At 38.3% G+C, this 25,291-nt stretch overlaps 1 protein-coding gene and 1 long non-coding RNA gene across 4 annotated transcripts in view; one reads left to right on the top strand and one right to left on the bottom strand.

Moving 5' to 3' along the window:
- FSIP1 (fibrous sheath interacting protein 1) overlaps nt 1-25,291 on the top strand; it is a 206,485-nt gene that overhangs the window by 10,119 nt on the left and 171,075 nt on the right. For all 3 annotated transcript variants that reach the window (XM_053224182.1, XM_053224185.1, XM_053224184.1), the window contains exons 3-5: nt 2,428-2,611; nt 6,768-6,922; nt 8,274-8,367. In XM_053224182.1, coding sequence (XP_053080157.1) covers nt 2,428-2,611; nt 6,768-6,922; nt 8,274-8,367 — 433 coding nt within the window. The remainder of the gene's footprint in view (nt 1-2,427; nt 2,612-6,767; nt 6,923-8,273; nt 8,368-25,291) is intronic.
- On the bottom strand, nt 3,176-23,671 carry LOC113601777 (uncharacterized). The gene is made up of 3 exons (XR_003423035.2): nt 23,526-23,671; nt 19,451-19,620; nt 3,176-3,310 (listed from the first exon to the last, which is right to left on the bottom strand). It is a non-coding gene; the product is annotated as an uncharacterized LOC113601777 (long non-coding RNA).

A 25,291-nucleotide genomic window follows, 5' to 3' on the forward strand; every position in this document is an offset into this window, starting at 1 on the left:
AGAGTTCTTTATGTTTTTGAGATAGAGTCTTTTCTTAGATACGTGATTTGCAAATATTTTTTCCTCGTCTGTAGCTTGACTTTTCGTTCTTTTAACCATGTGTTTTGAAAAGCAAACATTTTAAATTTTGTTAAGTGCAATTTGTCAACATTGTTTTGAGACTTGTTTTTTTGTTTTTGTTTGTTTTTGGTTTTGTTTTTTGGTTGTATCCAAGAACTCTTTGTCTAACCCACGGTTCCAGAGATTTTTTCCTATGTTTTCTTCTGAAAGTGTTATAGTTTTATGCTTTACACTTAGGTGATTTTGGCCTCTCTTGTTGTCAGTGAGAAGGCTTTTGGAAATCCGATATTCATTACACTGTGGGCTGTCTCATTTAGATACTTTTCTCTGGTTGCTTTAATTTTTTTTTCTCTTTGTGTTCAGTATCTACTATTACTCACCGGTGTATGGATTTGCTTATTTTATACTTCTGGAGACTAGTACTTCTTCACTCTGAGGATTTGTGTGTCCTGTTTATTTTGAAAAATATTCAACCATTGTTTTTTTCAAAAGTTTCTAGTATTGCCCACTGTTTTTTCTATTTCATCATCCTGAAAGTCACATTAAGTGTCTTTTTGAAATTTTCCCTTCTATCTTTATGTCTCTCATTTTTTTTTAAAAAATATTTTCTATTCATTTATTTTGCTGTGCTTCATCCTGGGGGAATTTTTAACATATATTTAAAATTTTTTGAATCCTTTCTTATGCTGTGTCACATCTACTCTTTGATCCACTGAATTCTTAAATTTAATGATATCTTTTTAATTTCCGGAAGCTCTTTTTAGTTTATTTTCAAATAAACTAAAGACGGTTGGTGCTAATGAAGTGGGGAAATTTGGGTAAAATTGTAAAATGGGCCAAGATTGCCATTTGTTCTCCAGTTTTGTCTTTTTACTTCATTGCTTCCTGCTCATTCTAAGAGTTAGAATCATGTGGGATGATATATGAGAGTCTTGTTGTGTCCTGAAGTGTGCTATCCAAGTATATTGCTAATATCTAGTTATGTGTTATATATTCTATATTTCCCTATATAAGAACCGTTCTCAAGGAAAAGTTAGCCAAGTTCATTTATGCCAAGATATAAATAAGCATCAGGGCTCATGTGATCTCTTCTAGCAATTTCAAGATTTTCACAGAACTCTATAGCCTTAAGGATTTACTGGTTATTACGGAATTTAAGGCTTTAACCTGGCCTTTCACAGAGTATGTTTTTGAACAGGGAACCCTCTTTAACACCTCCCAGATCACATAGAGGAGGCATTGTTTTGCTTGTTTATAAATTGGGCCTCAGCTAGTTTCATTCTATGCTGGATCTAGTAATGCCTATACCATAGTGTCGTTGAGGAGTGAATGAGGCCGTGTGTATAAAGTACTTAGCACAGGCCCTGGCCAGTAGGAATTCCTCAGTAAATGTTGGCTCTGATCATTATACCACTGACTCAGCTCAGTTCCGCTGGGACTTATGTCCTAGTCTAGGTAAACAGAGATGCTCGCGTGCAGTCTTGTATCCCTGGCAGTTTAATTCTCCACACGATCCACCTTCTGCCCTGAAGATTCACAAGGGGACACAGATTCCAGTGGCCGAGAGTTGACCACCCTCCAAGGGCCGAGCCCTGATGGCCTGGAGCAGAGGTTTCCTCCATTGGGAGGGGAAATGCATTCCTTCCGGACGGGCTGAATCTCTCCGAGGTTTTGCCTCTCTCTTGGACTATGATCACTTCTAATGTAACTCTCACTGCCACTCATGGCTGTCAGGGCACTACGATCCCTGCTTTTTCCTGATGCAGCCGTGGATGTCTTTTCTTGCTCTCTCTCAGGAAAACACAGCTGCGCCAAACTGGTGTTTTCAAAATGAGCATTGCTGAAATGGAAAGAGAAACCAAAATGACAGAAAAATTGTGAATAGCATAAAAATAATTACCAAAGCACATGGTTCTGACTTGAAGAATATCATTAGAAACACATCTCGATTCGGACTCTTTGCGTTCCAACTCTTCAATAGCCACATGTGGCTGGTGGTCATTGTATGGGAGCGCAGCTCTAGACCTTTGACTTTGCATCTGAGTGTAAGCTCCAGAAGCAGGGACCATCATGCCTCATGTCCAGAGCTGGCAGAGAGGGGTTCTGGGACGGATTCCTGACCCTTCTCCATTATCGCTGGAACTTGCCGGGAGAATGGGGCATGTCTTTTTGGTGCAAATGTTACTATATTTGCGTAATTAACTTACAGTTAATTTAAAGTTCTGTTTCTAGAATAGCTTAACACGAGCGTATGTATGTGTGTATGTCCTCGCATGTATTTACGTTAGTGTTAAAATAGTCCACAAATGCTAAGGTTTTAAAACCTTACCTGTTTATGAAAATGATTTCTTTGGAAATAATGTTTAGGTTGATACTGCAATCAAGTTGAACTCTGGTATGAAGGGCCACTCTGAGAGGAGTAATGCAGAGGAAAATGGAAGCAATAATGATGATAAAGGGGAAAGTGATTCTGAGAAAGCAAAATTGGCTGAAGAAGGGTCAGATGAAGATCTGAACTTGGTTCAACATCAGATAATCCCTGGATGTGCAGGTAGGATACTCACCAGGTGATAGGCTAATGATAATTACAGATATTATAGTTAAAATATTAGAGTTACATCTGTTTTTTATCAGCTAAAGAAATACTAGTGAAAAAAAGAGGTATACCTTTGTGAGCACCAGTTTTTGTTTAGAATAGTACTGAGTCCTTAAAAACACGTAGAAAAATAATAAAATTTTCATTTAATGAAATCGTTACTGTGGGGCATTTCACGTTAATCAAGTAGGAAGTATTTCTGCCACTTATGACAGGATTTATTGATATTTTTGATGTCTCGATACAATAAAATGTATCCCGTAATTTCTAAATGCCTTTTTCAGGATAATCCCATTTGATCTTAGTAACTTTTGGATTTTAAAAGACTCCTTTTTTTCCCACCCTGGTTATTAAATTAATACTGGTCAGAGTGGAGAGCATGTCTCCAAATGTGGTGTGCAGAGCCCTGGGGGATTGCTGAGCCCCTTTTAGGAATTTTGCAAAGTAAAAACTTCTTTCATCATAATATTGATATATCAGTAATATAATTCATCGTAATACTGAAATAATGATACCTGCCTTTCCGCCCACTACGTGGACATTTGCGGTGACGGCACAAAAGCGACGGTGAGTAAAATTGCTCCTGTGTTAGCACGAATCCAGGCAGCGTCTCGCATTGTACTAGCCGGTCATTGTGTTCTTCGTGACCAGCCACTGGGAGGGAAAAGAAATAGCCTGTGTCACTCAAGAACATCTTTGGTGGAGCAGTAGAAATCGTTAATCTCATGAAACCTGGACTTGAAATACACATCTGTTTAATTGCCTGTGGGGTAAAATGGGAGGTATGTATATAGCAACTCTGCTCTACACCAAAATGGGAAGTTTGTGTTGAGGAACAGTACTCGTATGATAGTTTAAGTCGAGAACCGAACTGGCCGCTTTTTAACGGAGCATCATTCTTACGTGAAAGAATGACTGACGGACCAACTAGTATCATTCAGACTTGGGTATTTGGAAGTCATTTTTTTTTTTTTTTTAAAGATGAAGTGAGCGTGTCGTTTCAAGGAAAATAATCGACAGTATCTTTCGTCAGTGATAAAATTTGGACTTTCAAGTGAAAATTAGAATTTTGGAAAACTTGTGTATGCCACTGTGAGATTGACAGCTTTCCAAGACTTAGACTTTTCTGATAAAATTTGATGGCAGTATGAACAAATGTGATTTTTTAAAAATACTGTGTCCTGAAACGTGTTAACATTTTGAAGGTCTGCGTAAGTCAGCGAACCACTATTTTCCAAATGACGAATGAAGGGTAAAAGATCCATTCAGCACAAATGATAGATGCATGGATTTTAATGGAACAAATACAAAAAGCTCACTGATAGAGTTACGTATTTCACATTACAACCACTCTTTAAGAAACCACCCCTTGTCGAGTTTTGATGTAGTATCGAAGAAGAATATCCACAATTATCTGAGAAGATTATTAAATTTCTCCTCCCTTTCCAAATACATATTTGTATGAGGCCTGATTTTCTTCATACATTCTAACTGAAACAAGAGATTGCAATAGATTATACAAGCAGATATAAGAATCCAACTGTTTTCTGTTCAGCTAGATATTAAAAATTTAAAACAATGCCCTTAGTTTTTTTTGGAGTCTATACTTATTTGTCATAAAAATGTTATATTTATTTTAGCATGTAATTACTAATAACATGTTTATTATTTTTAAATGAATAAATAAATATATATTTTTCAGTTTTGATTTCCGATATGGTAATTATCAATAGATATAACATAAAAGCTACTTTGGGTTCTCAGTAATGTTTAAGGTTGTAAAGGGAAGCTGAGGTCATAAACTTTGAGAAATGGTGACTTAAGAGTATATTTGGGATGAGTTTCGCTCTCAAAATTGGGCCTGGTGACTCAGGATTATAGTTATCAGGAAATGAGGCATTATAGTTGCGATTAGCTATTGGCCCAGTTTACACTGAACTTATTTATGCTGTTTCGGAACTGCATGAGTTACTTCCAGATGTCTGCTGTATAGACCACCTCTGTATATGGAGTGCAAGGATTGGCATTTGGGAATTATAACTAAAGGCTGTTGCATTTGAAATATGTAAGCAACAAGATCTGTAGAGCCTCTTTATCAATAAGATCAGTATTCTTTTTGGATAAGCTAGTTCCCTTCTGAAAATATCCCCTTTTCCTTGAAGAGGAAGTGATGTACATTATAGGGAAACACACTGGACTCTTTGGATTTTAAAAAGTTGCAAAATTTGGTCTTTCTTAGCATAATATGCCACTTCCTAAACTGGAGTGGCTGAGACTTCAGTATTTGAGCATTTATGCTCATTGCCAGATTAACATCTTTCATCAGACTTCACAGAGGATGTATTACCTGGTGGTGAAGAGTTTTGACTCTCAAATCAGACAGATCTGGGTGGAAACTGGCCCTGCCATTTACTACTTATATCATCTTGGACGTGTATGTAACTCAGTTACAAATTATTCTCAGTTTACTAATTTGTAAAATGGGACAATAACTATACTACCTGACAGGATTATGATGAGGATTAAATGACACAATGACTGTAAATAAAGCCCTTAACACTGAGCATATCAGATAATTCTATAAATGTTAGCTGCTATTATTAACATTATCATTAATCATAAAACTTGAGTGAAGAAAGTTCTAAAGAGCCCTTAGCTTTAAATAAGTTACTACCAATTATCGATTTTTAGGTACTTCAAAAAAAAAAATAGAACAAATGGGAGGAGCATAGATAAAAGCTGTCTAGTTACATAGAGTACTTTTCTGAATTTGTTTCTCTGTGTTGGAATCATTTCATTTCTTGACATGTTACATTTTACTGCATCGATTTCACAAATAGCTACATACCTTCTCTTTTAGTCTGAAGCAGTTTTAGGATAGGGTCTTTGTCTTATTCCTTATTCCTTCCTTATGAATATAGAAGGTATACCAGAATGAAGGAGAAATATTTTGGGATTGAAAATGAGATAAGACCCACCTATGAGTTCAATACCATAATTTATTAGCTATTTGAAAGAACAGAGTTATTTCCAAGTGTTGGCGGGGATGTGGAGAAAAAGGAACCCTTGTGTACTATTGGTGGGAACATAAATTGGTACAGCTACTGTAGAAAACAGTATGGAGGATTTTTTTAGAAAATTAAAAATAGAAATACCATATGATCCGGGAATTCTAGTACTGGGTATTTACCCAAAGAAAATGAAAATGTTAATTTGAAAAGATATACACACCCCTATATTTATTGTATTGTTATTTACAATAGCCAAGATATGGAAGCAACTCAAGTGTCCATCAATAGATAAATGGATAAAGAAGATGTTGTATACATTCTCTCTCTCTTTCTCTCTCTCTCTCTCTCTCTCACACACACACACCCACACACACAGAGGAACATAAGGCAGCCATAAAATGATGAGATCTTATCATTTGTGACAATATGGATGGACCTAGAGGGTAGTATGCTAATTGAAACAAGTCAGACTGAGAAAGACAAATACCATATGATTTCACTTATATGTGCAATCCCCAAAACCAAAAATGAATAAACAAACAAACAAACAAACAAAAAAGCAGAATGAGACCTGTAAATACAGAGAACAAAGTGATGGTTGTCAGAAACAGGGTTAGGGAATGGGCAAAATGGGTGAAGGGGAGTGGGAGATACAGGCTTCCAATTATGAAATTATTAAGTCATGGGGATAAAGGGCACAGCATATGGAGTATAGTCAATGACACTGTAACAGCATTGTATGGTGACAGACAGTAGTTATACTTGTGGTGAGCATAGCCTGTTACAGAGTTGTTGAATCACTGTGTTATACACCTGAAACTGTAGCATTGTGTGTCAACTATACTCAAAAAAAATTTCAAAAAGGAAAAAAAAGAAAAGATAGTTATTTTAGCTGTAAAACCGGGTTGTTAGATAATTATATTTCATAGGTTGTTCGATAATCACATGAAAAAATATGTGTGAAAGCACCTTGTAAAATATGTCAGTTGTTCTCACCAGCCATAAACATTTGTTGAATGAAAGAACAAACAGTAAAAACAAAACGAAACTTTCTGGTTGTACCAAACTTCAAGCTCATTCCTACTTTCAACACAATATAGATGAACCTGAATTAAAAGAATTAGATTCTCAACTTCAAGATGCTATTCAGAAGATGAAGAGGCTTGATAAAATATTGGTGAAGAAACAATACAGAGAAAAAGAAATTAAGAAGCAAGGTCTAGACCTGAGAATAAAGCTGTGGGAAGAACTTAAGGTAAGAGTTGTCTCACCATTGCTGATGTGGAAGAAATAATTTCCTCTGAGATGAGTAAGAAAAGCATGGACTGTGGTAGTATTAATGTGGTCTGCCTTTATTGATTTATTTTGTAGAAGTAGGATGGTGGTGTGTATATGTATGTGTGTGTGTGGGGGGGAGGTGAGGGAGATCGTTTTCTGGAACTAGACAAGGTAACTTTGCAGAATTCCAGATTTCAGGCACCACACTGCCATGTTTGTTTTCCATGGGCAGCACAGCAGACCTCTCTTACCAGTGTCAGGCTGGGGTTCCTCCGTTTCTGGAGCAGAAAGTGATGGGGTCCCTACTTTCATCATGTCTGTTTGCTGCTGCTTCAGCAAGCTTACGGTTTGGAGATAAACACATAAATATACACAAATTTAACCCCCTGGTCGCCATTATTTTTTAAGTAAACTTTTGTGACCAAGAAGTGGGGTGTTCACTGTTTCACATGCTGGTCAAGATCTCTTAGAAGCTGTAAAGTGCTTGTGGTCTGTGACCATGCTCTATTTGCTTCTGTCTCAGTACATCTCTAGTGCTCGATTAACTTTCCTTGGCCTTCTTGGACCTTTATTCTCTGTAGTATTGAGGGGTGGAAGTTGACCATATATTTGCTCTGACTTGACATTTAGCCATTGGTTCATATTTGAACTTTGTCCCGTAAAGGAGAGCACTTTTAGGTAAGGAGCACTGTAATAACAGATGAGTTGTTTTTGATAAATTCTTCCTTCCTCAGTCGACTGACTTCAAGGACATTTCCTAGATGATGCTCTGCATTAATAATGAAGTGACGAAGAATACATTTTTACAAGATTCCAGGAAGACCATGGAGTAGAAAGCACCATACACAATGCAGTAATTTAAACTAGAGAAACGATTTGTATAAATTTGTCATAAAAAGTTAGCCTATCACTTATTCCTGTTGAATCTCAAAGCAAAGTTTTACTTGTTTGGAAACAGGAATAATAATTGGACCCATAATAAAATATAGTATCAATCCTGAAATGTCTGAAACTATAATTTCATGATGGACCTTTAGGCTACTCATTAGTTATGGAAATATTAAACAGAAGCTGAAGAAGATTTAAGTGAGATAATGATTATATAATGATAGACATATATTACAACTCTCTTTGGGACTATTCATTGCTAGAATTTGTGGGAACAGGGATATTAATAGATTTCCTATTTAAAGAGATAAAAATGACCTGTCCCTTTTTGTTCAGGTCAATTGTGGAATTACAAATTACACAATTTGTAATCCATGTTGAAACTGTACAAAATATTGAAGAGTGTAGTTGCCTTCTTTTCCTTGTTTCTCTTTTATTAGTCTGCAAAAACTAGTGAAGCTTTGCAAAGTAATGAGGAGATGGAAAATACAAAAAAGTTTCTAGCTTTGACTGCTGCATCAGAAGAAACTGTCGGTGAGTAAAATTTATCTTTTTTTTTTTTTAAATCTCAGAGTCATAGAATATTTGAATTAAAGTAAAAATCCCAGTTAAGTTATTCTTTCTTTTTCTTTGTGAGTTTAACTCTTCTCTATGGGAAATGATCACATTAGGTAGGATTATATGGAACTTTCCTGAGCATCGGTAAGTTTCAGAGGCTTCTCGGGTTTGTACCTGTTCAAGAGTGAGGGGGACAGGGCAGTGAAAAATTGGGAAATCGACACAATATGTCTTTGCCTTTACTTCCTGTGCCTCTAAGAGGCCTCTAGACACCCAGTCTATGCAGTCTCCTAACTGCCTAGAATCCTCCCACGATGTGTCACTCAGGCTTCTGCCATCCCTTTCATAAAAATCCGTCCTATTTCCTGTTCTCTTTCAGTCTTGTTTTTGAGACCAGCCAAATCATTATGCATGTTTCTAATTTGCCATCTGTGTGTATGTATATTTATCATTCTTCCTTTCCTCCTCCTCCTTCTCCTCCTCCTTTATCTTCTCTTCCTCCTTCTTCACCCAAAGAAGTGTGATAGAGTCATGTAGCCTTTAGCTTCCTTATACAGTGGTGAAAATTTGGGGGATTGGGAAGTGGTTGCTAGGTTTTTGGCAGGACGCTTTGGAAATCCTTTAGCCTGCATCACGTAAGTGGTTATCCAATACTATTGGGGGGTAAAACTGACTCTAATCAGGGGCCCCTGATTTCTCTGAGACTCCTGGGATCCATTTGTCTTTTGCAAAGTGAGTGTCTAACATTGCAGAGCCTCAACAACCTGACTCAGACTATTGCTGATGGTTAGCCTGAGTTTTGATGTGAATGAAATTCCTTGAGGTTTGTTTCTTTCTGGATCCAGCGGTGAGAGCTCAAAAGCTGCTTGGACCCAGGGGATTTGGATTTAGAATGCACCAAATGTTTCTATCCAGGAAGTGAGTGCCCTATCTGGGTTGTCCTTTCTATGACTAAGGACTTAAAAAAAAATGAATCTGAGTTTCTCCTAGACAGATGTATATCTAGATTGGCTTTGTTGAAATTTACCATTTATATATCCTAATTGAAACACCAAAAACTAAGGGCACCTGGGTGACTCAGTTGGTTGAGTGTCTGACTTTGGCTCAGGAAGGTTCATGAGTTCGAGCCCCACATGGGGCTCACTGCTGTCAGCACAGAGCCTGCTTTGGATCCTCTGCTTCCCCTCTCATTCCCTCCCCCACTCATGTTCTCTCTCTCAAAAATAAATAAAAGGCATTAAAAAAAACCCCCCAAAATGATTTGCCTATTAAAATAATAGATCATTTACTTTCTACTTCTTCTATTTGGTTATAGAAATAATACATGCATAATCTGTATTAGAAAATATTGATAAACTGGAAGAAAAAAAATCACCATAATTCTTAACTTGCAGAGATAATCATTATTAATATTTTTGTTTACTCTTTATCTTTTGAGACATTTTCCATGCAGATATCTATATATATTTTAAAAATAAAAATGAGATCAAATTATATATATGGTGTTTTGTAATCTGTTTCCTACTAATTTTTATCTCACGGGCACCGTTAGCTGTCAGTAAGGACAGAACTGTGTGATAGTTTGTTTCCAAGATGTTTGCCATAGTTCCTTCCCTCTATGATGTTCATTCCAGTCCTTGATAGGGATGGGGTCTCTTTCTCCCTGTATTTTCAGTCTGGGCTGAGCTAGGACTACATTGACTGATAGATTACAGCAGAAGTAATCCTACACCACCAGTTCCAGCCCTTGCCGTTAAAGGACTGGCAGTTTCGGCTTCTCTTTTTAGAAGGCCCACTCAGAGGAAAGCCAGCCATCCTGTAAGGAGTCAGACTACCCTGAAGCTGCCATGCTGTGAGAAAGTCCAAACAAGCCATATGAAGGCTACCCAGAGGACGTGATGTTGGCCAGTTCTGACCTACAGTGAGTTCAGTAGTGTTCCACCAGAACTCACGTCTACCTGGAGCCTCAGTATGTGACCTTATTTAGAAATAGAATCTTTGCAGGGGTGCCTGGGTGGCTCAGTTGGTTAAGCATCTGACTCTTAATTTCAGCTTAGGTCATGATCTCATGGTTCCTGAGATTGAGCCCCATGTCAGGCTCTGCGCTGACAGGAGCCTGCTTGCGATTCTCTCTCTCTCTGCCCCTCCCCCACTCGTGCTCTCTCTCACTCTCTCTCTGTCTCTCAAAAATAAATAGATAAACAAACAAACAAAAGGAAATAGAATCTTTACAGATGTGATTAGTTAAGATGAGATCTTACTGGATTAGGTGGGCCCTAAAGCTGAAGTTTGGCGTTCTTGTAAGAAAAGAAGACACAGAGACACAATGACGTGGTTAAGAAGAAGGTGATGTGAAGATAAAGGCAGAGCTTAGAATGATGTAGTTACAAGCCAAGGAATGGCAGGGGGTCGTTGGGAGCCACCAGAAGCTGGGAAGAAGCAAGGAAGGATTCTTCCCTAGAGACTTCAGAGGGGCACGGCCTTGTGGACATCTTCATTCCAGATGTCTAGCTTCTAGAACTGGGAGAGAATAAATTGCTATTGTTTTCAGCCATCCATTCTACAGTTACTTGTTACAGCGGCCCCTGGAAACTAATACACTGCCTGGTCAGCATCTCTGGCCGGCACCAGAGATGTGAAAGAAGGAGCCACCTTGGCCATTGCATTCCTAACAAATGTCATGTAGAGGATAGCCAAGGCCAGACACACGGTCTCAGGTGAGCTGTCACAGACATCTCCAGCCCAGTGCAGCCCCCCAGCTGAGGCCTCCTTCATGGTGGAGCAGGGGCATATCATTCCTGGTGTGTCCCTCATATTACTGACCCACAGAATCATGAGCATAATAAAATGGTCACTGTTTTGTGCCACTAAGTTTTTTTGTTTTTGTTTTTTTCTTTTTCTTTTCACTTTTTGTTGTGGAATAATGTTAAACTTACAAATAAACTTACAAAATAGTACATAGAGTTCCTGTTTGCTCTTTACCCAGCCTCCCCTGATGTTAGTATCTTGTGTAACCATAGTACAGTTGGCCTTTGAGAAACATGGGTTTGAACTTCATGGGTCCATTTATATGTGGACTCTTCACAGTACTATAAATGCATTGTCTCTTATTTTCTTTTCTTTAAAAAAAGTGCTTTTAATGTTTATGTTTGAGAGAGAGGGAGGGACACAGGGTGTGAGCAGGAGAGGGGCAGAGAGAGAGGGAGAAACAGAGTTCAAAGCAGGCTTCAGGCTCTGAGCTGTCAGCACAGAGCCCAATGCGGGACTGGAACCCATGAACCGTGAGATCATGACCTGAGCTGAAGTCGGTTACTTAACCGACTGAGCCACCCAGGCGCCCCTCTTACGATTTTCTTCATAACATTTTCTTTTCTCTAGCTTACTCTATTTAAGAATACAAGATATAATACATTTAACATACAAAGTGTATGTTAATTGACTGCTTACATTATTGGTAAGGCTTCTGGTTAACAGTAGGCCATTAGTAGAGTCTTTGGGAAGTCAAAAGTTATGCATGGATTTTCAACTACATGGGGATTTGGCACCCCTAACCCCCATGTTGTTCAAGGGTTGACTTTACAGTGATCAACATTAAGAAGTTAATGTGCGTATAATTCTATTAAACTACAGACCCTCTTAAAATTTCACCGGTTTTTCCACTAATGTCCTTTTTATTTTCTAGTATCCAACCCAGGATCCCCTTTTGTACTTGGTTGTCGTGTTTTCTTAGTCTCTTCTAATTTGTGATAGTTCCTCCATCTTTCCCTGTCTCTCATGGTCTTGATGCATTTGGAGAGTACTGGTCAGCTATTTTGTAAAATATCCTTCAGTTTCAGTTTGTCTGATGTTTTCCCTTGATTAGATAGAGTTAATGCATTTTTGGCAAGAATACCCCAGAAGTTATGGGCTCTCGATCAGTCACGCTCAGGGTACCTAAGGTTAAGTTCTGATGTTACTGGTGATAGTAACCTTGAAAACTTGGTTAAGGTAGTGTCTGCTATGTTTCTCTATTGTAAAGTTACTAATTTTCCTTTTATAATTAATAAATATCATGGGCGAGATACTTTATGCAAATATCTTTCCTCAAACTGTTGTCCATTAATGTTAGTATCCATTAGTTGATCTTGCCTGCAATAATTATTACTGTATGACACTAAATTTTGGGTGATTCTTTTCATGTAACAATAGATAACTGGAATGATTTTCATCAGCATTTTAAAAAAAATTGAGTCGGGGCGCCTGGGTGGCTCAGTCAGTTGAGCGTCTGACTCTTGATTTCAACTCCGGTCATGATCTCATGGTTAGTGAGATCTAGCCCCATGTTGGGCTCTGTGCTGACAGCACGAGGCCTGATTGGGATTCTCTCTCTACCTCTATCTCTGCCCCTCCCCTTCTCATGCTTTCTGTCTCTCAAAATAAGTAAATAAACATTAACAAAAATAAAAAATAAATTTTGAGTATAGTTGATACAATTTTACATTCATTTCAGATGTACAACATAGCGATTCAACATGTCTATACATTATTTTTTTAAAGATTATTTTGAGAGAGAGAGAATGAGCAGGGGAGGGACAGAGGGAGAGGGAGAGAGAGAATCCCAGGTTGCTTTGTTCAGATGATGTGCGTCTGACACAGGGCTTGATCTCACCAACCACGAGATCATGACCTGAGCCAAAATCAAAAGTCGGATGCTTAACCAACTGAGCCACTCAGGTGCTCCCTACATTATTCTAAGTTCACCACAAGTATAGCTACCATCTGATCTGATACATCACTATTACAATGGCGTTGACTATATTCCTTATACTGTCAGCATTATCTTTAATGACTGTATATTAATTCCCTACATAGATGTACCATAATTTATTTAACTAAAATTCTGCTATTAAACATTTAGGTTATTTCTTTTTTTCAATTTTTTTCAGTTATACATAATGCTGCAATAACATCCTTAAGTAATTATTCCATTGTTACCTTCTGTGGTAGTTGAGAAGCTAAGTTGTGGGGAACCTGGGTGGCTCAGTCGGTTGAGTGTCCACCTCTTGATTTTAGCTCAGGTCATGATCCCAGGGTTGTGGGATCAAGCCCCAGTCTCACTTCTTGAAGAGTTAGAGCCTGCTTAAGATTCTCTCTCTCTTTCTTTGCCCCCTTCCCTGCTAATACTCTCACACTCTCTCTTAAAAAAAAAAAAAAGGACAAAAGCAAAAAAAAAAAAAAAAAAATTAGGTTGACAACTAGGTTGAAAAAAAAAATGCCTCCCAAGAGATATCCATGTCAAATTCCTAGGAGCTGTGAATGTTACCTTATTTGGAAAAAGGGTCATTGCAGATGTGATTAAGTTAAGGATCTTAGGATGAGGATATAATCCTGGAATATGGAAGAGAGCTCTACATGAGCTCATAGGTATCCATCATAGGTATCCTCATAAGAGAGAGGCAGAGGGAGAAGAGGCACACAGAAGAGAAGCCACATGAAGATTGAGGCAAGGATTGGAGTGGTGTGGCCTACAGCCAAGGTGATGATGGCAGCCACCAGACACTGGGAGAGGCAAGGAATGAAATCTCACTGAGGGCCCCTGGAGAGAGTGTGGCCCTACCGACACCTTGACTTTGGACTAATGGCCTCTAGAACTGTGAGAGAATAAATTTCTGTTGTTTTAAGTGACCAAGTTTGTGTTAAACTGTGACAATAGCTACAGGAAATGAATACAACTTCAAAGAGAAATCACTTAGTCAAAGGGCTTGGGCCTTTTAAAAATTGTATCCATATATAAAAATATTTTTAATTTTTTTAATGTTTATTTATTTTTGACAGAGAGAGAGAGAGAGAGACAGACAGAGCGTGAGTGGGGAAGGGGCAGAGAGAGAGGGAGACACAGAATCTGAAACAGGCTCCAGGCTCCGAGCTGTCAGCCCAGAGCCTGACGCAGGGCTTGAACTCATGGACAGCGAGATCATGACCCGAGCTGAAGTCAGATGCTCGACCAACGGAGCCACCCAGGTGTCCCTAGATTTTTATTCATATTGACTTATTAAAAGGTTTTACCAATTTAGACAAATATTGTATCAACTACAAATCAAATATTGTATCTGAGAATTGTTTTTGTATACCCATGATAACAATGGGTTTAATAGTTGTTTTAAAGCTTTTTTTAAAATGGAGTCAAAATTTATACCTCTGTGATAATCAAGGAGGTTGAGTATTTATTCTTTTAGCCGTTTTGTGAATTAATTGTTCTTTTATGAAATGAAGTATTCCTTTTTATTGTTTAGAAGGACTCCTTTACATATCAAGAATACTAATATTTGACAGTCATAAATATAAAAAACATTATTTCTAATTTATTTTTAGTTTTGTGGTATTTCTTGCTCTCCCAAACTGAATATTTTTTTATTTAGCTAAATCAGTCATTTTTTTTCTTTTTAAAATTTTAATGTTTATTTATTTTTGAGAGAGAGAGAGAGAGAGACAGACAGAATATGAGTGGGGGAGGTGCACAGAGAGAGGGAGACACAGAATCTGAAGCAGGCTCCAGGCTCTGAACTGTCAGCACAGAGCCCGGCATGGGGCTCAAACTCATGAACCATGAGATCAAGACCTGAGCCAAAGTTGGAAGCTTAACCGACTGAACCACCCAGGCACCCCAGTCATTTCTTTTCTTTTATCATTGACTGTTGTTCCGCTTAAAAAGTCCTTTTCCAGGGTAAGATGACATAAAAATGTATTGTACAGTTATTGTTTTATGAAAATTAAAATATTAGTCTACTTCGAACTCATTTTGTTGCCATATATGAGGTAGAGAGTTGATTTGGTGGTCCCCCCCCCCCCCAGTTTGTTAGCTAGCATCAAAAGATCACAAATAACAGAAATAAAATCAAAGAGTTGCCACGGTAGTAATTAGTAGAAGTTTATCATGCACGCGTGAAAAAAGTCAGCTTGCAAACTGGGAACACTGAAGCCAAAACATGGACTGAGGCTCAGGAGTATTTTGTTATAAAGCAGAATGGTTACTTCATATCAATTTTGGAAGACACTGAGTTTTACTTATGATTTCTAGAGGCCTAAGCAAGAGATGATCCAGGTCAAGTTACTCTTGCAAAAGAAGCTAAATTACGTTTTATTTGTATGACTAAACTGGTGTTGTCTGATCAGATCATTTCTAAGGTTTCTCTCTATTTGTTTTTGATTTTAACACGGGTTACCTCAGTACTTTTACTGCATAATTCATCATTCCCTCATTTATTTGGAATGCTAACTTTATCATGAATTGGGCTTGTTTCCAAAATTTCTATTCTCTTCCATTATAATATTTCTATCTGTTCTAATGTTAGCATTGCACTGTTCTTACTACTGTAGCTTTATAATACGTTTTATTAGGGCAGGTATATTGTCTTTTTCGGGAAGTTTTTTTGCAAGAACATGTTTTTCTTAAGCCTGTTTTTCTCGTTGAGAGTTGTTCAGTTGTGAGTACACTAAGAAGAAAGACTGCAAAGCACCTCTAAAGTTATGGCTATTTATAGAATGCTGTTTTACTCCCTTCAGTGTCTGAAGGCTATGGTGTGAATATAACCTGTCTTGAAAAGTACAGTTTCTTATATTTTCCTTCACGTCTGTCAGTAATTCTGTATCTTCATAGACGCAGGACTTCCAAATAAAGAACATGGATTTCCAAATAAAGAACTGGATGTTACAGTATCTCAGCATCTATATTTCAGAAAGCTGGAGCTAAATGCTGATTTCTCTAATGGATGGGGCATTTCTAAGAGGCATATGTACCTCCTGTGGTTGACTCTGGAGCAGGGACTGTAAAATAGTAAAGGGGGCTTTTGACATTAACCTTTCAGGCATAGAGTTCACTATTAAAGGAACTTTTGGGTCTGCAGGGCAAGACTTTTGTTATCAGTTGTCTTTTCTTCATTTTTTTATTTTTTTAAGTTTATTTTTTTATTTGTGTTGATAGAGATATAGAGAGCAAGCAGGGGAGGGGCAGAGAGAGAGAGAGATGGAATACCAAGCAGGCTCTGTGCTGTCAATGCAGAGCCTGATGTGGGGCTTGAACTCATGAACCATGAGATCATGACCCGGGTCGAAATCAAGAGTTGGACACTCAACTGACTGAGCCACCCAGGTGCCCCTGTTGTCTTTTCTTAAAAAATAAAGCAGAACTATCAAATACATTTCATTTTTTTGAAAGTTTGTTTTATTTTGAAAGAGAGAACGCGACCGAGTGAGCGGGGGTAGGGCAGAGAGAGAATCCCAAGCAGGCTCCACTCTGTCAGCCTGGAGCCCACTGTGGGGCTCGATTCTGTGAGCTGTGAGATCATGACCTGAGCTGAAACAAAGAGACGCTTACCCAACTGAGCCACCCAGGTGCCCTACCAAAAAACGTTTCGTTTTTAAAGCTCATGCCATGTACATTTGGCTTAAACCTATAGAGCTCACACCTCTGGAGTCACATGACTACTATAGGCCCTGAAAACATTTACAGTGATGTTAGATTAGTACTAATGTTCTGACATGGAAATTAATTGGATTTTATGAGCTGAAAACTGGAGTTACCAGGGACCTGAAACCCATGTTCAGGGAGAACCACTGGTTTAAACATTATCATGTTAGAGTTTCAGTTCTTAGATTTTGAATTCTTAGTCAATTATTGTGTACTGGCAGTGTTTATCGTGCTCAGAGCAGATAAGATGCAAAAGTAGTGTTGATGTAAAAGGAAATGGGAATAAAAGATACTATTAGGTGAACCAAATGCTTATTTCTTTTCACTCTTGCTACTTACTGTCTTGAGATCATGCCAGACTAGTGCACCAGTGAAGAGATGATATTACTGTGCTCCTGGCTCTTGAGATTTAAGTAGATTCTTTTTGCTTTTTTGGTGACTGGTCTTTTTTAGAAGGCAGATTCCTTAATGAAATTTCCTGGTGTGGTTTTTTTTTTTTTTTTTTTTTTTTTTTTTGCATCCTAGGCATAAGTTTAACAGTCACATATTGATTTGATTTCTAACTATCTTAAAAACCATAGGAGATATTTACTTTGGACTGCATCATTAGCCTGATCACATGCTTTTTCTTCATATTTTACATAACAGTTATTACTTCATTCTAGAAGAGGAAATTTTTGGAATCCTTAGTTTAAGAAAGGTATTATTAGTAGAATATTTTCACTGCACGTATGAAAGAAATGAAGAGAAATGCAAGAGTCCAATTTGACCACATAGTAGTGATTTTACAGTTTCAAATTCCTGCTATTACAACACAGTCACGTATTAGAAAGTGGTGCAAAACTACTTACATCTGTTCTATTTTGAGATTAGTTTCTTTCCCATGTTATCCACTGAACTTTGGCTCTCTCTCTTAATTAAAAATATAAAATTGAAACAAAAAATTATTTTGATCAAGCCTATATATAGCTGTAAGTTTTCAAGTAAAATGTTTCTATGAAAACAATTCAATTCTTTTGCCCTGTTCCCCTCCATAAGTTTTTCTGTTACCAGGAAAGCACAAACCCTTGTAAATTATCCAGTAGGTGGCAGCATCTAGTTAAAATATGCACTAGATATATTTATATCTATACATTTTAGATATATTTATATCTATAAGTATATAGATATTTATATATTTAGAGCCAGACTGATTTAAACTTGAACTTTAAACATGTATCTACAAACATACCCAAACCTCCTTTCTGCCTCTTTTCCCTTTGGAAAAAGGGAGAAATTCTTAGGATAAGTGTTCTTTTTAAAAATTTTTATTATTCTTTTGGTGGGCAGGAGCAGTGAGAGAGAGAAAGAGAGAGAGAGAGAGAGAGAGAGAGAGAGAGAGAGAGAGAATCTCAAGCAGGCTCCACACTCAGGGGCAGAGCCTGACATGGGGCTTGATCTCACAATCATGGGATCATGACCTGAGCTAAAATCACAAGTCAGATCTTAACCGACTGAGCCACCCAGGGACCCTAGGATGAGTATTCTTCCTTGTCTCCCTAGTCCTTTGCTTAGCCTTTTATTTAAGAGTAATTTGAGGGACTTTGGGCAGGTGGAACAATGACAATTTCCAACCTGTTTTCCAGCTCCCCCAAACACCAAATACATCCTAGCCTCCTGCTAACATCACAAAGAACCAACAGCAAAACAAATGAAAAGATACTTATTGTTGAGTTGTATATTTAGTTTTATTGATAGGTACTAAACACAAGTGGGGCCTTGATGCCAAGAGAAAGATAAAAACCACATTAGATTCTTTTTTTTTTTTTTTTTTACCACATTTTGACTTTATAATCCAGAGTTAATAACTTCAAGTTTAAGTACTGTTTGAAGTAGACAATAAGTAGGCAATATTGCACTTGTTAGAGATCTTAGAAATATTTTACAAGTCTTTCCACCCCATTTTTGAGGGGCCGCTTTTACATTTTTGTAGAGAACTCTGGTGAAAATCAAAACTCTATCATACTCGGAGTTTCCCCTTAGTTTTTAGAATTTCTCTGATGGATAGAGATAGAATTCGTACTCTCTGAGGCAGTGATAGGATTGTTCCTCATCAGTGTTTTTAATGGAGGTCATTCCTTCTTCCTTTGTTACCCTGACCTCTTGTGCTTCCAGCTCCAAATTTGTAAGTGCATGTAAGCACAACAACAGTGGCATCTTAATCAATCAGGTTTCTAATGGCTGGTAAATACCTCTGTGATTTTCTGTGAAATACAGGTATATGCTACTTCTGCTCATGGGTGTTAACACTGAATATTCTAAGAAAATTCTCCAGCTCTGATTTGCAGAGGATTGAGGGAGAAAATCACTTGCATTAACCAGTATAGCTAAGGAATTTTGGCTTTTAACCTCTGCTACAGTCTCAGTATTGCCTACTGATGTCTTTTGCATTCTCCAAAGTGGCTATTGCAAATTATTCTGGTTGTTTAACCTCCTACTGTCTTCTGCAAGTCCTTCACTTTGGCCTGCTTACTGTCCAGAGAAAACAGTCACCTCGGTGGGAATCCCTTTCACATTCTCTCCTTCTGTCCCTAAAGTGCACTCTGACTATATTCCATCCCCCATATTTCTTACCTCAGAGTGAGACAAGGTGCTGTTCTCCAAGGCCAAGGTCAACGATGTCCCATCCCTTTCACTCTGCCCCTGGCTCCTGATCCATCCATCATTCTGTGTCTCATGTAGAGCTTCTATCTCTCCTTCTCTGTCTCCTTGTCTTCAGTTTACTATGTTTGAATCTTCTGGTCCTAAAACAGAAAAGAGCCATCAAACCAGCCAAAGATACAGATAGAACCTCCTCCCTGGGTTCTTCACCCTGCTCCCAAACAGGTACCACTCACTTTCCATCCTCTCCTTAAAGGTCAGACTTCTTGAAAGAATAATCCACACCTACTGGGGCTACCTGGTCAATTTCCATTTACTTCTCAACTCCTCGGTGGTCTGTATTTTCTCATTTCACACAACAGAAACTACCTCATCAGGAGTCCTCTTAGATTCTAAACCTGGTGGCATATTTCCAATTTTTATCCTATGTGACCTCTCTGTAGCATCTGGCACAGGTAGCCAGTCATGGACCCGTAACATTTTTACTGGTATCGTTATTTCCTTCTGGCTTTCCTCTTTTTCTTCTCCCCTCTCCCTTACTTCCTAGTGTTGAAATCTGTTCCTCCTTTTGTATGTTTCTTCTATCTGGATTAATGGTTTCATCATCCATCCAGTCTTTGTGATGGTTAATTTTATGTGTCAACTTGACTGGATCATGGGATGCCTCGATGTCTGGGTTAAGCATTATTTCTGGGTGTATCATCCAGGATGTTTCCAGGAGAGACTAGCATTTGAACTGGTAGACTGAGTTGCGTACATTACCCTCCCCAGTGTGGGTGGGCATCAGCTGAGCTGATGAAGGTCTGAATAGAACTCAAAGATGGATGAAGGAAGGATTTGCCCTCTTCTGCCTGACTGCTTGAGTTGGGACACTGATCTCTTCTGGCTCTCAGTGATAATGAAATTACCTGATCAATTCTAATTATCTTTAGTTGTTTGCTTTGAGTCTTGTTAGTTTATGATCACCTGGAAGTATGAATTTTTGTGTCCTTTTCAATAACTATTCCTATTCTGATAACTTCATAAAGACTTAGTGTTGAAATTTATGAATGCCTTTTATTATCTATTTAAACAATCATAAAATTTTTCTGTCTTGACACACTAATGTTTAAAAATCAATGTATTTAAATGCTAGGAAAGTCTTTTATTTCTGGGTCAGTGTTTCTTGGTTAGAGAGGATTATTCTTTTAATTTAGTACCAGATTTCAATGGCTGAATTTATTCAGAATTTTCGCATCTGTATTTATGAGATTTATAATGAGATTTTCTCTGTGTGTGTGTGTCCATGTGCACGTGTGTTATGGTGTTGACGTTAGAGGTGGGGTTAGGAGGTGTGTGCCTATGCTTTGTTAGGTTATGTTCACTTCATAAAATGATTGGGGCTGGATGTTCCTTTATTTCTATGCTTTGAAATAGTTTATATAACATGGGGATTATCTGTTCCCTAAAAACTTGAAAGATTTCACTGGAAAAACCATCTGGTTCAAATAATTTCTTGGAGGCAATTCACCGACGCTTTTCTTAGCTTCTTTCATATTTACTATTATATTTCAGTTTTCTCATCTTCTGAGTCAATTCTGGCAATACACCCATGTCTGGGAGATTCCAAAATATCCATTTCACCAAGATTTAACATTTTACTAAAAAAATTTCATATAGTATTTTAAAAGATTAATTCTCCTTGTTTATTACATTCCGTATTCTTATTTCTAATTTCATTTGTGTTTTCCTTTTCTCCTTTTAATCTAAAATGTTTTCTTTTTTAAAATTAACTTTTTGGGGCGCCTGGGTGGCGCAGTTGGTTAAGCGTCCGACTTCAGCTCAGGTCACGATCTCGCGGTCCGTGAGTTCGAGCCCCGCGTCAGGCTCTGGGCTGATGGCTCGGAGCCTGGAGCCTGTTTCCGATTCTGTGTCTCCCTCTCTCTCTTCCCCTCCCCCGTTCATGCTCTGTCTCTCTCTGTCCCAAAAAAAAAAAAAAAAAAAAAAAAAGTTGAAAAAAAAATTAAAAAAGAAATAAAATTAACTTTTTATTTTAGCACAGTTTTAGATTTACAGAGAAATTAGGATGGTAGTATAACGATTTCCCATATACGTGCAGCCAGTTTCCCCTATTATTACCAGAGTATGGTACGTTTGTTACAATTAATGAACCAATATTGATACATTATTATTAACTAAAACCCACACTTTATTTAGACTTTAGTTTTTACCCAATGCTTTTTCTTCTGTTCCAGGGGCCATCCAGGATAGCACATTGCATTCAGTCCTCCTGTCTTTCTGGGCTACTCTTGGCTGTGCCCTTTCTCAGACTTCCCTTGTTTTTTGTTTTTTGTTTTTTTTTTAAGCTTTATTTATTTATTTTGAGCGAGAGAGAGAGAGAGAGAGAGAGTGAGTGTGGGGTAGAAACAGAGGGAGAGAAAGAGAATCTCAAGCAGTCTTGCACCATCAGCACAGAGCCTGTTGTGAGGCTTGAACCGACAAACCTCAAGATCATGACCTGAGCTGAAATCGAGTTGGATGCTTAATTGACTGAATCACCCAGGCACCCCCTGACTTTCCTTGTTTTTGATGACTTTGGCAGTTATGAGGAGTACTGATCAAGTATTATGTGGAATTTCCAGAAATTGTAATTTATCCATGCTTTTCTTATGGTTGACTAGGGTTGTATGTTCTTGGAAGACTATAGAGTTAAAATGCCATTTCCATTTCATCACATCATAACTGTCAACATGACTCATCACTGTTGATGTTAATTAACTTTGATCACCTGGCTGAAGAGGTGTTTGTTAGAGTTCTCCACTGTGAAGTTCTTCAATTTTTCCCCCTTTCCATCCTGTCTTCTCTGGAAGGAAGTTACTGTGCACAGCCCCTACTTGAGAGGTGGGCAGTTATGCTTCACCTCCTTGAAGGCAGAGTATTTACATAAATTATTTTGAATTATTCTGCATGGGAGATTTGTCTTTTCTTCCCATGTATCTGTTTATTCAATCATTTATTTATATCAATATAGACTTGTGTATATTTATTCCATACACTGGATTTTAATCTAATATTACTTTATTTTGCTGCTCAAATTTTTCCAGCTTTGGTCATTGGGAGCTCTTTCAGTTGACTCCTATGTCCCTTTGATGTGCCTTCAATAACTGTGGGTTTTGTTTTGTTGTTGTTGAACACTTCCTTACTCTCTGGCACTACAGGATGCACCAGAGTCAGCTTGTGTATTTTGTATCTGAGACCTAGAATCAGTTGTCTCTTCAAGGAGCCCTGGTTCCTCTGACTGGAGAAAGATATTAGATACCCAGATCTGCATGCTGGGTGTGCTTGTTGCTAGTGGGGAGTCACTGATTCTGAGCTTCTGAGAAAGGAAATATTTGTGGGTATACTAACCTGTTGTATGCATTATTTATAATTTTTTTTAATGTTTATTAATTTTTGAAGGAGAGAGAGACAGAGTGTGAGTGCAGGAGGGGAAGAGAGAGAGAGGGAGACACAGAATCCCAAGCAGGCTCTAGGCTCCGACCTGTCAGCACAGAGCCTGATGCGGGGCTTGAACTCACAAACTGCGAGATCACGACCTGAGCGGAAGTCGGACGCCCAACCGACTGAGCCACCCAGGCACCCCTGCATTATTTTTAAATAGTACTTTTTTTATAAACTACTTTTTTGAGGTGGGGGGGGGAGAATGAGCAGGGGAGGGACAGAGAGAGAAGGAAGAGAGAGAATCCCAGTCTGGCTCCACGCCCAGTGTGGTATGACTATGAGATCAAGACCTGAGCCAAAATCAAGAGTTGGACGCTTAAGCGACTGAGCCCCCCAGGCGCCCCTAAATATTTCTATGTGTAACCATCTGCATCTATGTTAAGCTAAACATGAGTTTATACTGAGATCTCCGACTTTATTATTTTACCACATGAATCATTCTAGCCATTTCCCCTTCGTTACCTGTAATCTCCACTCCCAACAAGGAGAAACCTGGCTCTCACCATTGGCCCTTCATTCACCCATTGCTCACTTCTACTATACGTGTAGTGATATCAAAACTGTTCACCTGTACCCCTATAGGAAACAATCAGCTGGAGTCCAGTGCTCAGGTGCCATCTCTACTGCCTTTAGGCTTGCAGACTCCACTCATTTCCAAAGTTACTCAAGGTGAACACCTTTTTCCTCTGCCCCCTCCAGTGACATCGCTTCAGAGATTTGTAACATAGTTAGATTGTTTGGTCACATTCTACATTCCATCCTGGGATTCTATGACATCTAATAAGAATTCTAATTCTAATTCACATTCTAATAATAGTTTGAAAACTTTCATGCCTTAAGATTCACTCTTTGTGCTGTGAAGTTATAGGTTGTCAAACGTGCAGTGTCATGTAACCAGTATTAGACTATCGTGCAGAATAGTTTTACCCCTGTGAAAAATCCCCGGTGTGACTTCCCATTCAACTCTCCCTCCTGCCCCTGCACCCTAGCCATTCTGGTCTTTTCACTGCCTCTGTAGTTTGCCTTTTCCAGAATGGTATGTAATTAGAATCATACAGCATGTAGCCTTTTCAGATTGGGTTCTTTCTCTTAGCACTCTGCATTTAAGATTCATCTGATGTCTTTTTGTGGCTTGAGAGCTGCTTACTTTCTTTGTCCCTGAATAGTATTTCATTTTATGGATGTACCACAGTTTGTTTATACCTTCACCTATTGAAAGGCGTCTTGATTGCTTCTAGTTTTTGGTGATTATGAGTAAAACTGCTTTACACATGGTATGCAGGTATTTTTGTGGACATAAAATTTCCATTTAGGTAAATATCCAGGAGCAGGATTGTTGAAACATATAGTAACACTGTTTAACTTTGAAAGACACTGCCTGTCTTTCAAGTTAGCTGTACAGTTTTATATTCCTATCTGCAAACAGTGAGAGTTCCCGTTGCTTTGCATCCTTGGCAGCAATCGGTATTGTTTTTTGTATGTTAGCCATTCTAATAGGTAGATAGTAGTATCTTATTGTTGTTTTAATTTGCATTTCCCTAATGACAAATGATGGTATCTTTCCAGATGCTTATTTGCTATTTGTGTATTTTTTTTTTTAATTAACGTTTATTTATTTTTGAGACAGAGAGAGACAGAGCATGAACGGGGGAGGGGCAGAGAGAGAGGGAGACACAGAATCGGAAGCAGGCTCCAGGCTCTGAGCCATCAGCCCAGAGCCCGATGCGGGGCTCGAACTCATGGACCGTGAGAACGTGACCTGAGCTGAAGTCGGACGCTTACCCGACTGAGCCACCCAGGCACCCCTGTGTATTTTCTTTACTGAGTTGTCTGTTCAGATATTTTGCCCATTTAAAAAATTGGATTATTGTGGGGCTCCTGGGTGACTCAGTCCATTAAGCGTCGACTTCGGCTCAGGTCATGATCTCATGGTTCGTCAGTTCGAGCCCCATGTTGGGCTCTGTGCTGACAGCTCAGAGCCTGGAGCCCGCTTCAGATTCTGTGTTTCCCTCTCTTTCTGCCCCTTCCCTGCTTGTGTGCTGTCTCTGTCTCTCAATAATAAATAACTGTTAAAAAAGTTGAAAAAATGGGATTATTGTTTTCTTCTTTTTAAGTGCTTTGTGTATTTTGGATATGTGTTTTGTAAATAATTTCTTCAAGCCTGTGGCTAGTTGTTTCGTTCTCTTTACAGTGTCTTTGGTAGAGCAGAAGTTTTTAATTTTAATGAAGTTCAATATATCAATTGTGTTCTTTCATGTATCATACTTTTGGTGTTATATATGAAAACATATCCCCAAACCCAAGATCACATGGCTTTTTCTCCTATATTTTCTT

Source organism: Acinonyx jubatus, chromosome B3, assembly GCF_027475565.1.
Source record: "Acinonyx jubatus isolate Ajub_Pintada_27869175 chromosome B3, VMU_Ajub_asm_v1.0, whole genome shotgun sequence".
NCBI classification, from domain to species: Eukaryota; Metazoa; Chordata; class Mammalia; order Carnivora; family Felidae; genus Acinonyx; species Acinonyx jubatus.